The 13,435-nt window shown below is 53.9% G+C and overlaps 6 protein-coding genes across 6 annotated transcripts; 2 read left to right on the top strand and 4 right to left on the bottom strand.

Moving 5' to 3' along the window:
* Nucleotides 1–420: 420 nt before the first annotated feature.
* On the bottom strand, nucleotides 421–1,408 carry DICSQDRAFT_172808 (uncharacterized protein; the record flags this gene model as incomplete). The annotated part of the gene is made up of 6 exons (XM_007368574.1): nucleotides 421–673; nucleotides 727–787; nucleotides 844–904; nucleotides 962–1,042; nucleotides 1,108–1,167; nucleotides 1,220–1,408. The coding sequence occupies 6 exons, from the start codon at nucleotides 1,406–1,408 to the stop codon at nucleotides 421–423; spliced, it is 705 nt and encodes a 234-aa protein (XP_007368636.1).
* A 2,562-nt stretch (nucleotides 1,409–3,970) lies between these two features.
* On the bottom strand, nucleotides 3,971–4,162 carry DICSQDRAFT_15527 (ubiquitin; the record flags this gene model as incomplete). The annotated part of the gene is made up of 1 exon (XM_007368573.1): nucleotides 3,971–4,162. A coding segment is annotated over one exon (192 nt), but the record flags the coding sequence as incomplete, so codon positions are not given.
* Nucleotides 4,163–4,269: 107 nt separating this feature from the next.
* DICSQDRAFT_182434 (uncharacterized protein) lies at nucleotides 4,270–4,877 on the bottom strand (the record flags this gene model as incomplete). Its single annotated transcript, XM_007368572.1, has 3 exons — nucleotides 4,270–4,435; nucleotides 4,494–4,732; nucleotides 4,791–4,877. Coding segments are annotated over 3 exons (492 nt in total), but the record flags the coding sequence as incomplete, so codon positions are not given.
* A 979-nt stretch (nucleotides 4,878–5,856) lies between these two features.
* On the bottom strand, nucleotides 5,857–7,997 carry DICSQDRAFT_148983 (uncharacterized protein; the record flags this gene model as incomplete). The annotated part of the gene is made up of 7 exons (XM_007368571.1): nucleotides 5,857–6,224; nucleotides 6,292–6,654; nucleotides 6,766–6,931; nucleotides 7,051–7,297; nucleotides 7,618–7,687; nucleotides 7,759–7,901; nucleotides 7,966–7,997. 7 exons carry the CDS (start codon nucleotides 7,995–7,997, stop codon nucleotides 5,857–5,859), a joined length of 1,389 nt encoding a protein of 462 aa, XP_007368633.1.
* A 766-nt stretch (nucleotides 7,998–8,763) lies between these two features.
* Nucleotides 8,764–10,288, top strand: DICSQDRAFT_109935 (P-loop containing nucleoside triphosphate hydrolase protein). Its single transcript, XM_007368570.1, has 6 exons — nucleotides 8,764–9,154; nucleotides 9,204–9,332; nucleotides 9,388–9,580; nucleotides 9,639–9,709; nucleotides 9,761–9,982; nucleotides 10,047–10,288. Exons 1-6 carry the CDS (start codon nucleotides 8,792–8,794, stop codon nucleotides 10,101–10,103), a joined length of 1,035 nt encoding a protein of 344 aa, XP_007368632.1. The 5' UTR covers nucleotides 8,764–8,791; the 3' UTR covers nucleotides 10,104–10,288.
* A 608-nt stretch (nucleotides 10,289–10,896) lies between these two features.
* On the top strand, nucleotides 10,897–13,372 carry DICSQDRAFT_109934 (TMS membrane protein/tumor differentially expressed protein). Its single transcript, XM_007368569.1, has 9 exons — nucleotides 10,897–11,013; nucleotides 11,073–11,134; nucleotides 11,190–11,321; nucleotides 11,744–11,847; nucleotides 11,899–12,642; nucleotides 12,700–12,802; nucleotides 12,853–12,917; nucleotides 12,986–13,138; nucleotides 13,203–13,372. Exons 1-9 carry the CDS (start codon nucleotides 10,917–10,919, stop codon nucleotides 13,216–13,218), a joined length of 1,476 nt encoding a protein of 491 aa, XP_007368631.1. The 5' UTR covers nucleotides 10,897–10,916; the 3' UTR covers nucleotides 13,219–13,372.
* Nucleotides 13,373–13,435: the final 63 nt, after the last annotated feature.

Below are 13,435 nucleotides of genomic sequence, written 5' to 3'. Positions count from 1 at the left end.
AGCATTTGTCCAACAGATGCAGAGTGTTGTGCAGGCGTGGCGGGAGAGGAGGGTGGGGGACGCGCGACATGGAAGACCACCGACGCTGGCGCTACCGTGGCGCATCAGCGCGCAATTTTTGATGATCAAAGTGCCCAATTGGTATTGTGGCGCTTGATGCGAGATTTTAGGGTTTGCGCGAGGAGGACCCGCCATTCGTGCTCCCTCCCCTCCCTCGCTGCGCTCGGGGGGTCCCCCGAGCCGGGAGCACTCAGGCGGGCACTCTAAAGCCTCGTTCGCGCGATAAATACAGACGGCCTCCCCTCTTGGGGGAGGAGGAGTTGTGAGCAAAGCCTAACCCAAACCCAAGCCCAAACCCGAACCGAACCCAAACCCGAACCCTAACCGAACCCTAACCGAAACTCTAACCGACGCGTATCACTAAGACCGCGTGGGTTGGGAGGTTTGATACCTCCCTGGCCCGATATCCCAGAGGTTTGCAAACCTCGTTGTAGTCTCTACCGGTGGAACGTATTGGGGTGTACCGGGGGTAGTGATGCTCACGGCGGAGGAGAAGTGGAACCAGTCATTGAAGTTCGTATATGGAATTGCGCTGTCAGCGCAGCTGTCGCCCTCACAGAAGTCGGTCCAGGTGGCGATGTCCGCCCACCAACCAAGCACGAGGTCGCCGTCGCTGTGTGATGTGCATTCAGCGTGCAATTCAGGAAATAGAAGACCAGAGCATACTCCGGGTAGATGTTTGTGTCCGTGGCTTGAATCGTGTTGTAGAACCAGTCGACGAAGGGTTCTGATATGGTATATTAGTGTATGCTTTCTTGCTTCAGAAGGAACATATTGACTTACGCCAAGTAAGCGAACAGCCGCCTGGCTGGAACGCACAGTCACCAACCATTCCGAAGTATATCTGTCCGGAGGAACAGATCAATATGTATGATATCTACGAGAATGAACGCATTCAGACGTTGCTATAGTCGAGGCTACTGATATCGGTAGGCTGGTGACAGGTTCCTGCGCAGCATGCGGCATCGAGAACCGCACCTATCTGTTGTGCAAAGGATTCAGAAGGCTCAATTACCACGAATAGTGCATTTGGTAAGACACACGAACCCCAGCGCATGTTGCTGCTGCCGTGCAAGTGCGATCACTCCAGAACGCCGTGGAGGATACCTGCCAAGGCTGAATGAGTATCGCGATGCCGCAAGAACAACAGGAGACGGACCTGTCCGGAAGCAATGCCAGTAACGCATAGGCCGACGAGCGACAGACATGAATCTTCTGGAGCAGAGATACACGTGCCGTTGGCAGTGGCCCGAGAGGACAAGCCGCGATCATGCACGGGCTTGCTGAGCGCGACCGCATTGATCGTGCTGAAGGCGGCAAGAAGGATGGGGGAGTTAGAGAGGAGCATTGCGAGTCGGAAAGCTGACTCGTTGCCTGCTGGCCAAGCACATAGACTGACCGCACATTTTATACTCAGAACTGGCGGTCCAAGCTGCCAAGAGGATCCCCTAGCGCATCCATCGACACTTGAGCAGACGCTGCGACAAATGTTGAAAACAATTCACAGCCGCTCATGCTCAGTCAGGGATCTTTGCATACGCTATGTCCGGAGAGGCTTATTTCCCTTTTCGGGTTAAGAATGTAGGACCTGTGCATAGTCCTTGGATCAGTGAAAGATTTCAGCATGAGAAGCGACGAATACTTGCAGCTAGTGAGTCGATGATATTTCGAATAATTGCAGGCGTCTCAACGTCAAGGCACACGAACCAAGTTGTTGGTGAGAGAAGGACCAATGGAGACAAAAGGTCTTGAGTTGTCAGCGACAGGCACCGTGACGCCAACCTGAACCAGGTCAGCAGTGCAGTACTCTCCAGCGGTCCAGTGCCGCTCTGCCGACCCACGCCAACCGACGTATACTCACCTAGATAGCGGTCCCGTATGAAATCTTAGATGTCTTGCTCACCTGGTCTTCCTTTCGTTGATCCGGTAGACTTAGAACCGGAGCGCCGAGTTGGAAACGTGCGCTACATAAAAACTGCTCTGCACAAGCTAGAATCAGCATCGGGTCCAAATGGCGCTGACAGGACAAATCACATCTCACCGACTTGGAGAACGATGATGAAATGCTAGGATTGACAGCGTGCTGTTTTCGGCAGAACTTGGATATCAAGCGGTTCGTATTGTGCATTTACTTGACTCATTTTGGCCCCCCAAGATAGTGCATTCCAGAACGAGATACAGAGAGCCACAGGAAAGGAGGTGTTTTTGTGCTGCATATCCCACGGCAGTACGGAGCAGTTGTTGTCGCGGCGCTGACGCGGATAGTCCGTCCGGTGCCGTCATGTGATGCATGTCACAGCAGCTCGACGCCCGCCGCCTCAAAGCTCGTCGAGAGTCATGATTTCACCTCAAGATTATTGCTGATGGGCACCGACCTTGCTTGTGATCCTCAATGTTTTCTCTGACCTTCAAAGTTCTTGGAAGGCTCGATAGCCTCTCCGAAAGGCTCGGCACGACGTCAGACACTGCCTGCTGCCAGTGTACCTCCTACAAGGTTTCTATCAGACATGCTGTCAGCTGCTCTCGACCTCCTTATAGTCTTCCTTCAGGCTTTCCATCTAGGCTGTCGGGCTGTTAGCACCACTGGATCTCATACCGCGACGATGCCGAACCCAGAGGACATTGCACGTGAGTCACGCAATACAATCTTAGTCGGCGAGAAGGGCGTCTTCCATCGTCCTGTATTTGACTGCTGTGAGACCGCCTCAGTCTAGACCCAACACGTCCGCCTTGGATGTCCTATTTCAAGTCATTCTCCGAAACCTTTGTGAAGGAGCCTAAAATTCTGCTATAGACTCAATTGCGTCCTCCCCATCCCCATACTACCCGCCTTCTCCGGTTTCGAGATAACGTTAGGGCGTCCGCGACTGACGCCACATTCACCACGCTCTGATCAACCAAGCGCGGTGCGAAGTCTCCATTGAAGGGGAGATTTGCGCTCCGCTCAGCGCCGTGATATCCCCGGATTCTCTGTACTCGTTCCTGAATCCCCGCGCGGAGGGACCATACGGTTTCGGTGGATGGTTCTCAAGCCTCTGCTTTTGCGCTCGGCGTAAAGCCTTGATTTGGGTTGACAGACACAAGCCTCGCAGCCGTAGGAGACGAGCATCGAATGAAGTCTTCGGCATGTGACAACCTTGGCTCTCTTTGGAGAATACGAAGCTCGGCGCCGCGATGATGTGCATACTTTGAAGATCAAGGACTTCGAGGGCCCGCTCTCTATTTTCTCCAGTGGCCGTGCCGTGCGCGCGTGTTGGGAAATGCAAGGCAGTACCGTGGAGGGTCGAGATCTTGATACGCACTAGGACGAGGGATAGAGGGAACTTATGCGACGAGGGGATTTACAGGGACTTCTCGGACATCGAAGAGTCCACCGGGCAGAGCTACACACGACAACTGCGTTCGAGGGCCCGGACCTTGCGCTTGCTGTCTAGCGCTCACGAATCCACAAGTAAGACGCTTTGCGACGCAGCGCACCCGAAGGCCTAGCGGAAGACTTACAGCTGCTCTCTGCTCGACGGTCAAGCGTGGAGGGCGGTGCAGTTTCTCGGCTATGATGGATACGTACAGGACATATCAGTTAACCTCGGAGACGTAATCTTCAATGCGACGGCGTGCGCATGGCTATACGCGGCTGTTCGGTGTACGCTTCCACCTCCCTGTTACGACTGTCCACTAACCACGTCGTCTCCGAACTCATGAGATTAACAATAGCACATATTTAGATCTGGTTTTTAGCAGAAGGCGCCACGACAATCTATGCTCAGGCCGTCTACGCGAAAACGGTGTACACCAGAGATAGCGAATTGGCAGATAGTGGGGACCCTTATTTGTGAGTATGTTAGAGGTCAGACGTGAGGGAGAAGGGAAGACAAGTAGCTGACGGTAGATTCAGGACAATCGGGACTGGGCGCAGGGCGCAATGCAACGTGCTCTCGCTCCGAACATTGTAATCAGACAGCGTACGGTCATTTACGAGCTCCTTCCCAGCATACACCATTCTCTGATACTGAACGGGGATGCCGAGCTGCTCGAAGAGCCGATCCTTCACATAGCCCACAGTGTCGCAGGTATGGGCCCATATGGCAAGCGTCCTCCCAGAAGGTCTGCCAAAGGCAAGAATCAGCGTCAGCTTGCGACACGCGAGATATTGAATTGACCGGTACACTAGGTTGTTGCATGGTCAGCTCACCCTTTTACGAAGATCTGACCACCTGACGCAGGGAGCGGCAACACGTGGTGCTGCCCGTTGCTACTAACACGTTGATTATTTGGTCTGAGCAGGCCAGGCCTAGGCTCGCTGCCTGCCTCTCGAGTCGCAGGCCATGTTTCCCTCCGCATTAGTGGCAAGTCCCCGGTTCGAAAGTCCTCAGCCCTGCTGATAATGTCAACCAGTCTGCTAGTCATATCCTGCTTGGGTATATGGTACCCACCCGACCGCCGAAGGCTTGTCTGCTGCAACAAGCGTGGCTTCGGAGGCGTTTCCGAGCCCGAAACCAACGTCGCATTCCCGACGTATATGCGTCAAGATCACAAGATCACCGCTTTCCAGACGGTTGAGTAGGTCGTCGGTAAGCTCTAACTGGTACCTCTCGACTTCGCCCACCAAGACGAGGTCTTCTTTGAGACAGCGCTCCACGCGGAAATGCTCCGAGGCCTTTTGTATGATGGTCTGCATGAATACGTAAGAGCTGCGGGACGATCACATAACACCAAGTATAGCTGCTCACCGCCGTGCCGCCGACGTTATTCAATCCTACGGTACGTGTGCCCCATTTCACTCGCAGCATCGAGGGGGGAGCGGACAATGGCGGCATGGTGTAGCTGCCTGTGCTGCAAGTTGGGGAGAGATAAGGGGGGACATATCATCTTATATATGCTCGATTGTGATGCACGCTGTACTGCGGTAACAAGGACATGAGGCTTGCACGAGCCTTCTATGGCAACATGCGTCCTGAAAGCGCGGTTCTAATGACCATGCCTTTCAAACGGGGTACGAAGTGATTTCGCAGTGGGCATCCTGTAGGCGATTATGCGTGCGCTCACCGAGAGTCTCCGGAGACTGATAATCCTGAACGGCTACGACATCGAAGATAACTTCGTGGATATATTTTCAATAAGTCATGCAGCTCATCAGCCTTTGATCATACCGTGGAAGTATCTTCGACCTCATAGGTCTGAAGTCCTCCCACAGGCCTAGGCTTTGCTGCTTTATTGGGCCCTACAAGGATGCAAATCGAGCCCTCAAACCTTGCGAAGCCTGGCGTGGGACCCAGCTTGGCTGAGTTCACGAGCGTTTGGTAGTCGATCCCTCCCAGCCTCGAGCTGAGCTGAGATCTGGTCGGAACTTACGTCAGGACGGGGCGCTGTGGCCTATCGGTCATGCATTGCCGTACGATGAGTACGACATCTTCGCTGCTGCCGCAGGGGGCGGTTACAGGGGCGCGTGACGCCATGGCCCGTGTGAGGGGCCATGCCCTGTACGCATCGAACACACTCATATGTATGAGATATAGCGTGATGTAGGTTTCATGAGAGGGTCGATGAGCCGGTGATCCTTAGCCACTTCCTGTTGACTGACGAGGTAAATCAAATAAGTCAGCGAACGCGCGAAGAGAGCGCGTATATCTATGAACGCTATGATATTTACTTGCTATCAGCAAACAGCACGACAGCGAGTCCCTGGAAGCCAAACTTACCTGTCGATATATAGCACCTCCATACACCCTCGTACTTGAAATGTATCCTTGTCCCGTGCTCCCAACGTGAGCTTACGGTTACCAAATGTTCGCCCCCTCATTCAACAATCTCGACGTCATTCTTCTTGACCGAGCTCGACTTCGTCATAACCACAGTCCCTTGCTCAGCAGCGTCCCGCTTGACATCGTCGACATACACCATTTTCTCGACGTCGTAGTTAGTCTCCTTGACGGTACGGAGCACGAGATATGCTAAGGGGAATGAGAAGAGGAGCATAGTCCATGACGCGAGGTGCTCGTTCAGGAATGGGGTGGCAACGGCGTCCATGCCGAACGAGCCTGCCGCACCCGCAGACTGGAGCGCCTTATAGAGGCCTGCGTAGCGCGCAAGTGTGAAGGGGTCGTTGGTGAGTGCGGACATGATCCAGTATGGCAGTCCAAGGTAGCATGCTCCCGAGAAGAAGTCTGTGGTACGCACATTGAACAAGCAGACCTTCATTGATGCGAGATTGGGACAGGGATGTAAACTTACAGAAGAAGTAGAGCGCGCCCTTGCCCCTATAATCCGAGTCCTTGTAACTGATGGGTGGAAGAGCATTTGGATTGCCCTTGTGGTCAACATCCCAGCGGTCGAATGTGACCTGCCACGCAAGTCCAGAGGACCACACGATGATAGTTGCCGCGGTTGCAACGGCGAGACCGAGGTAGCCACGTGTGCGGCGTTGCAAACCCTTGATATCGAGCACGACATAGCCCATGAACAGAGCACCGATGATTGAGCCTGCGCCCTCGAGCGTCGCGTTGAGGGCACGCGTGGGGCCATCAAAACGTGCGGCGTTGACCGCACCCAAGTAGGCATAGAAGTAGTTCGATGCGAAGCACATCGGCGCGAGTGCTGGGTTGGTGGTGTAAGAGAAGAGGGGTGCATGAGTATGTGCATGTCGTCACAAATCCATCGCGACAATTGTCAGAGAAGATGCGAGGTTACTGAACTGAGCGGACTTACCAACCATACGCCAGTCCTTGAAGAGCCGGAGAAGGCCGACAAATTCCACACTCAGTTTGGAGGCGGTATTGAGCCTGACGATTGTGTCATCGGCGCGGATGACTTTGTTGGGTGGGAGAATCGAAAACGAGGATGCGACTCCGACAAAGATGATCACCAAAAATGCCTGCAACAGCATACGTTGAGTTAGCTTCTACTCAAAACGCATCCTTGGCCCTCCGCGAGGCACAACTTCGCTTGAGTCGGTCAAGGGATGGATTCGCTCGCATGTAAAAGGCAACTCACGATATACGTGGAGGTGGAGACAGTTGAGAGACCGCCTTGGCGAATATTTATGGCGAGAGCGACAAGTGAGCCAATCAACGAGCCGAGCTGGTAAATGGCCCAGAAAACGCCGAATGCCTTGCCCTTGTCCTTCTCCATGGGGTAGGACATCATGATACAACCCTGCGCAGACCAGAGGAGCGCGGCAGAAATCCCGAGCAGTGCTCCAGCGAGGATGACGAACCATCCCGTACCTTGAGTCTGGTAGCTATAAGAAGGTACGTCAACTCAAATTCGGCAACTCTAGGGCAAGGGAGCAACACTGGATGTGCAATCCTGGGTGTGTCCGTCCGGCTGCAATAATGTCCAGCGAGATAGATGTATTTGCAGTATTCGCATCGACTCCTGCGCGTTGTTGACAACATCATGGCTGCAAGCTCACAGGAGGAGGAATGCGTGGTTTAGTGGACAGATTGCGAGACGGCAGCCTTGACATAGCAGCACCATCAACAGCTCGACTGGGCGGGTAGGAAGATCGAGGAGCAGCGAACTGTTGCCAGGAATAGACAATCAGATAGTCAGACGTACCACCAGAGAGAACCGACGTAGAGGGCGTAGCCGAGGGTACCGATGAAGAGCGTCAGCCGCGGACCAATCACTGTCAATGGAATCGCAGCGTTTAGGAGAACTGTCATCCAAATCAGACAGAGCGTGTGAGCGGAACCTTACAGTTGCAGATGCCGCCGGACACGAGGCCAACGACGGCAAAGCAGCCATAAAGGACACCATTAGCGGTGTCGGAGAGCGCGACGTCACTGAGACCTCCGGCACCCAAGTTAGACACTGCGCTGAACATCCCAACGGTTGCAAAGCTATATGAGAGAGAGCGCTGAAGTCAGAATGAGGCCTACAGTAAAGGATGAGAATAGCTCATACCATGTGATGCCGACGAGAATGACCTGGGCCATAGGTGTCCTTTATAGCATTAGGGTCCGTACCGTCACAGCGACGTGAGCACAGAGCGTACTTGTACCACGAACGAAACTTGGATCCGGTCATTGATACTCAGAGAGATGTCTAGTACGGGCGGGGGGCCAGTGGGGGAATGGATGCTCGGCAGGGAAACAGAACCACTAGCCCGCATTTTATATTTACGTAGAACGCGAGCCGGATGATCCGTAATAGCCGGGCTGGCACGCGCTCGCAGACGATCCATACTTCGCCACATGCGAGATTCCAGAATGACTGGAGTTGTGAGTTTTCGCTGTCAGTTCAACACCAGGAGGGGTGCGAATGGCCGGTACCGAGACGCTCACTCAGTCGCTGATGCGAATTTGTTGCGCACACCGATATTACGGAGTTGATGCTGGCAACGTTGAGATGATGCTCCAATAACGGTCATATCATACATACCTCACCGTGATCTTGAAATCAAACCCGGACGCACCTCATGCTTGTCGCATTTGGCCACGCATACTTCCCCCGAAAGCTGATTGCATAATCCGACAGAAAACGACCCAGATGCGTACAGGCAAATGTGAGCATCATATGTCGTTTGAACTCACCTCAATGCCACTAGTCGCTGAGACGACTCCTAGAGTCGTTGGTAGTGTAGTGTCATTGGGGTCAGAGGAGCGCCCGCGGAGGCCGAATAAATCCGACTGCAGTGGCTGTGCAATCATGCGAGTTCGGGCCCGGTGGCGAAGGGTCTGTTCTGTCTTACGGCCATGTAGCCTGGCTTTGGCCCTAACCAGACGGCATTATGCGCCTTCAGAACTGCGTACCACCGCTAGATACTGAGGTGGTGCAAGCGCTATGCTCGGTCGGTGTTAAAACAGACTCCGACCTCCTGCTGGCCGGCGAACCCATGGACGTTTTCGCCAAACTCGCCCCTGGACACGGCATCGGCCTGAAGACCTTCAATGAGATAGTCGCGCAAGTGGCCCAACTAGCTGCCGCCGTTCCCGTCTATGCGGATAAAGCTTTCCAACTAGAAACCAAGTTGACAGAGGAAGTCCTCGACGATGGCGTGCTCTTGGAGCTCCCAGAACTTGACAATCTTCTTGGCGGGTTCGGACCTCCTCGTGTGATCGAGTTCTCCGGCGATACAGGCTCTGGAAAAACGGTATGTACCAAATACTGACGCTGACGCAAAGTTTGCTCACAATCACCAGGCATTGGCTCTTCATATGGCAATCCGGCATTTATCCTTTGTTGATGATTCTACAGTACTCTGGATAGATAGCAGCGGAGAATTCTCTGCAGAACGCGTGTCCACCATCATTCCACGTATGGAAGGCCCTGTACGTTCAGCTATATGCGCTTCACATCTCAGAGTTTTTCACGCTCTTATCCTAGTACTCTGCCACGGCACTTCAACGACTACAAGTCTCGCTTGCATTTGACATTGAAGCCGTGCATGGAGTCCTCGAATCCCTTCGTCAGTCCATATCCACTGCACACAACGAGGGATACAAAGTACCTCGTCTCGTCATCATAGACACTATCGCGTCTCTTCTGGGTCCCATGTTGAGCGCGACGTCATCCCAAGGTATACCTCTAGCCAGACTTTCAGTGTCCAAAGCATTGACTTTTGGTTTTGGCATTAGGTCATGCCGTCATGACGACCTTCATGCGCCAACTACGTGCTTTGGCAGAGCTGTCTCCCCTCACTGTGATCGTACGTCGATTATGTCCACGCTCATTTCGCATGTCAGTTGAATGGGCGCAGGTTATAAACTCATCAACAAGACTAGAGCCGCGAAATCCTGAGTCCAGGAATTCGGAGGCGGTGTTCGAGATGAGACGGAAGCCTACGTTGGGGCCGTCGTTCACCTTCTTGACCGACGCAACGCTCTGGCTATCGCGACGGGACCCGGACGCCTCTGGCGAGAGCAGAGCAGGAGACGAGTCGACGTTGCACACAGCAGAAGTATTGCGGTCAAGAATTACCGTAAGTTATACGTTCCCCCGTGTGTGTCAGTGTGTAGCCCGATGACTTTTGCACCACCTCCCAGCGTTCAAAGACTTGGGCTTGTTTCAGAATCAGGAATGGACTGGTCGTTGAAGCGTGATTGTGTACTAGAAATCGCGTGTGAATTCCACCGTATTTTCTGGTGCTTCATGTTTCTATGGTTTCAACCTCGGTGGTAAATGCTCGGCAGCAGTTGCTGACATTAGGTGGAACGTGAATCAGATTCACATTCGGGGCCTAACAAATCTCATCAGTCTGATCAAAATAGCAGCACTCAGTGTATAGTCCTCCAAAACCGCAGATCTCGTTATCATTTGTCACTAAATCCACGAACTACCTAGGGAAGCGCATACTCCGCAAACCAGGGATTTCGCAGCATCGAAGGCCAGAATGTAAGTGGTGTATGATGCAACACAGTTAGACGGGGCTCAGTAGCTAACATGAGAATCGAGGGTGACTGAGCCCGGGTGGACAGAGAGATCATACAGGATGTAGAGCAATGGGGGAAGCGCAAATTGGTCTGGAGCTTCAAATGTCGCGGGCCTGAAGACACGAAGGTACGACGTTGTAATCGCACAGAGCAAAGACGTGTCTCGCCAGTTACGGAGATTGATGTGTACGGGGGATCATCAAGATTAACTTGTCGGGGGGAGACTAGGGCAAAGTGAGGGCAAGTGGCGGAAACGATCCGTCGTTGACAATGCCCGACATTCCCGGTGACGATCCTCTCGAGCATTTCCCAGGGGAGCTTAGGCAACGAAGATAAATTTCGCAGCTCAGAACAGGCGCTGCACAGCTGAAAAGCGCCCGATGCTTATGTCATACATTCTTGTCCGAACGAGGCGGGGTCATCGGCTGAGGCGGGTCAGTCCACTGCTCTTTGCTCCGTACCTCTTGCTTTCTAGCCCACACGATGGGTATACTATTCTCGTTGCCCTTAGCGGGTGTATTCGGGACGGTCGGTTCCTCATGTCTTGCGGGGCTGGCCTTCTGCTTCACCTCCACAGCAGGTGAGTCGTAGCCGCTCTTGGGGATGGAGTATGAAACTCATCGGACTGGCTCTCTGCAGCCTCGATGTTTTGTAAGTCATGTAATTGCAATTCCTCAATCGCCACCCGTGTTGGCTTTGCGGTGAGTGACACTCTCATGATGATCATGGTGCGAGGAGCTCAGACATCACACATAGTTCATTTTCTGCCTGAACTCCATGTTGGCATGGCTCATGAAGTCGCCGCTCATCTTCGAGCAGTTGGAGAAGATGAGTTATGGATATCTGAAGATGGACTGTGAGGGAGACAAGTGCTATGGCGTTCTCGCGGTACGTCCCTCGATCCACAGTCACCGCGAAGTCGCGCCGGCCTTGCAAGAATTTTGTTCGTCCGACCGAGTACATGTGCCAGAGTACTCCTTCGTCTTTGCCCCGCATATTGCTACATGTCCTTCGTTTCATGGGCATTCCGGGTTTATGCGTGCCATCCCCTAGCATTGGTGCGGAGTGGCTGCTGCGGATTGCGAAGCATTCAAAGTGGGCACTCGTGTGCGTCGCAGGAGCGAGCTGCGCGCAATGCCTAACGCGCCATATACCGCGTTCAGTGAGCCAAGCATCAGGTTCTGGCCCCTCTTCGCTGGGCAAGGGCGTCTTATCACACCTTTACAGGGCGGAAAGGGAGATGCTCTACTGAGGACCGGCGTGGCTTGTGCCGTACATATCGCCAATCAACTCAAACCCCTCGCCTTTAGGTACACAGAATCTGCTTCGCTCTCGCTCTATTCCATGCACTGTTGAGCGTGTCTCTTATTGGAGTCCAAGATACGAAGGACAAACGTGCGGCAATCCAGAATGGGTGAGTGTCTCGTAGCATTAGGCGACCCCGCAAAGCTCACGAGGACCGCAGCTGGTGGGGTCCGAAGGTTCTCCTCTGGCTCGTCCTCGTCGTCATTTCCTTCTTCATACCCAATGGGTTCTTCATGTTCTGGGGCAACTACGTCGCCATGATCGGCGCGTCAATCTTCATCCTCCTCGGCCTCGTCCTCCTCGTCGACTTCGCACACTCCTGGTCCGAGACGTGCCTTGAGAACTGGGAGAACTCCAACTCGAACCTCTGGCAGTGGATCCTCATTGGCTCCACTGCAGGCATGTACGCCGCTTCGATCGCCATCACCGGTGTCCTCTATACCTTCTTTGCTGGATCTGGCTGCACGCTCAACCGCTTCTTCATCTCCTTCAATCTCGCGTTGTGCATCGTCATCACGATCATGTGCGTCCATCCAACGGTACAGGAGTACAACCCGCGGTCGGGGCTCGCGCAGTCGAGCATGGTCGCCGCCTACTGCACGTACCTGATCATGTCCGCCGTTGGGAACCACGACCACAACATGTGCAACCCGCTCAGGCGGGGGAGCGGGACGCAGTACACGACAATGTTCTTGGGCGCGGTGTTCACGTTCCTCGCAATTGCGTACTCGACGAGCAGAGCGGCGACGCAGAGCCGGGCGCTGGTCGGGACGGATAAGAAGGGCTCGATCTCGCTTCCGACGGATATCGAGCACCACTCGGAGATGGGAGTTGTCATCAATACTCAACCGGGGAGGACGGAGCACCCTAGGTACCAAGCACTCCTTGCTGCGGTCGAAGCTGGGTGGGTACTTGCTGTCGTCGAGAGGGGTGTGTTATCGTGAGCTGACCCGTGTCGTAGTGCGATCCCCGCGTCGGCGCTTGAAGAAGAATGGCAGGACGAGGACGAGGACGAGACCTCAGGGGACGCTCGAGATGACGAGCGCACCGGGACCCGCTACAACGTACGTCGGCACATTCGTGTTTGTTCCGCCCTCATACTAACGCCTCGCAGTACGCATGGTTCCACGTCATTTTCGCCATCGGTGCGATGTACGTCGCGATGCTCCTCACCGACTGGTATGTCCTTCTATTTATCGTCAAGATATGTGCTCTGTGCTTACCTGCAATGCGACTCCGTGATGCAGGAATGTCGTCAAGGAAGACTCCAATCCGGATCACTCTCAGGACGTCACCATCGGCCGCTCCGAGGTCGCGATGTGGATGCGCGTCGTGTCGAGCTGGCTCTGCATGCTACTATACATTTGGAGCCTGCTCGCGCCGGTCCTCATGCCCGATAGGTGAGCGTCTCTCTCTTGGTGCGCTTCGCTTCCTGTGTGCTTTCGCTGACGGGGCGGCTGTAAGGTTCGGCGATTACTAGGCGGTAAGTGTTGTAGCGCGACATAGACGGACGGACTTCATGCATTGGGTGCTGTACGATTGTAGTGATGTGCGCCATGTAATAAATCATGGAGATTTTATACCTTGCGTTCGTAGCAGGATTTCTGAGAAGGCACAATTGCTTCAAGCTGGCCAAGAGGTGTTCACCGTTGATTATCGACGATTAACATTGGTTTGGAGAGCAAACCAAAATGTCG

This window comes from Dichomitus squalens (assembly GCF_000275845.1).
Source record: "Dichomitus squalens LYAD-421 SS1 unplaced genomic scaffold DICSQscaffold_37, whole genome shotgun sequence".
In the NCBI taxonomy this organism is placed as follows: domain Eukaryota; kingdom Fungi; phylum Basidiomycota; class Agaricomycetes; order Polyporales; family Polyporaceae; genus Dichomitus; species Dichomitus squalens.
This window is presented reverse-complemented; position numbering and strand designations above follow the sequence as displayed.

Bases quoted from the DNA above. Each gene is read 5' to 3' on its own strand.
- DICSQDRAFT_109934 (XM_007368569.1), top strand. From the start codon at position 10,917: ATGGGTATACTATTCTCGTTGCCCTTAGCGGGTGTATTCGGGACGGTC. The intron at 11,848-11,898 runs GTGAGTGTCTCG...CGAGGACCGCAG, and splicing joins CGTGCGGCAATCCAGAATGG to CTGGTGGGGTCCGAAGGTTC. The intron at 12,918-12,985 runs GTATGTCCTTCT...TCCGTGATGCAG, and splicing joins GCGATGCTCCTCACCGACTG to GAATGTCGTCAAGGAAGACT.
- DICSQDRAFT_109935 (XM_007368570.1), top strand. From the start codon at position 8,792: ATGCGCCTTCAGAACTGCGTACCACCGCTAGATACTGAGGTGGTGCAA. The intron at 9,155-9,203 runs GTATGTACCAAA...CACAATCACCAG, and splicing joins ATACAGGCTCTGGAAAAACG to GCATTGGCTCTTCATATGGC. The intron at 9,333-9,387 runs GTACGTTCAGCT...CTCTTATCCTAG, and splicing joins TTCCACGTATGGAAGGCCCT to TACTCTGCCACGGCACTTCA.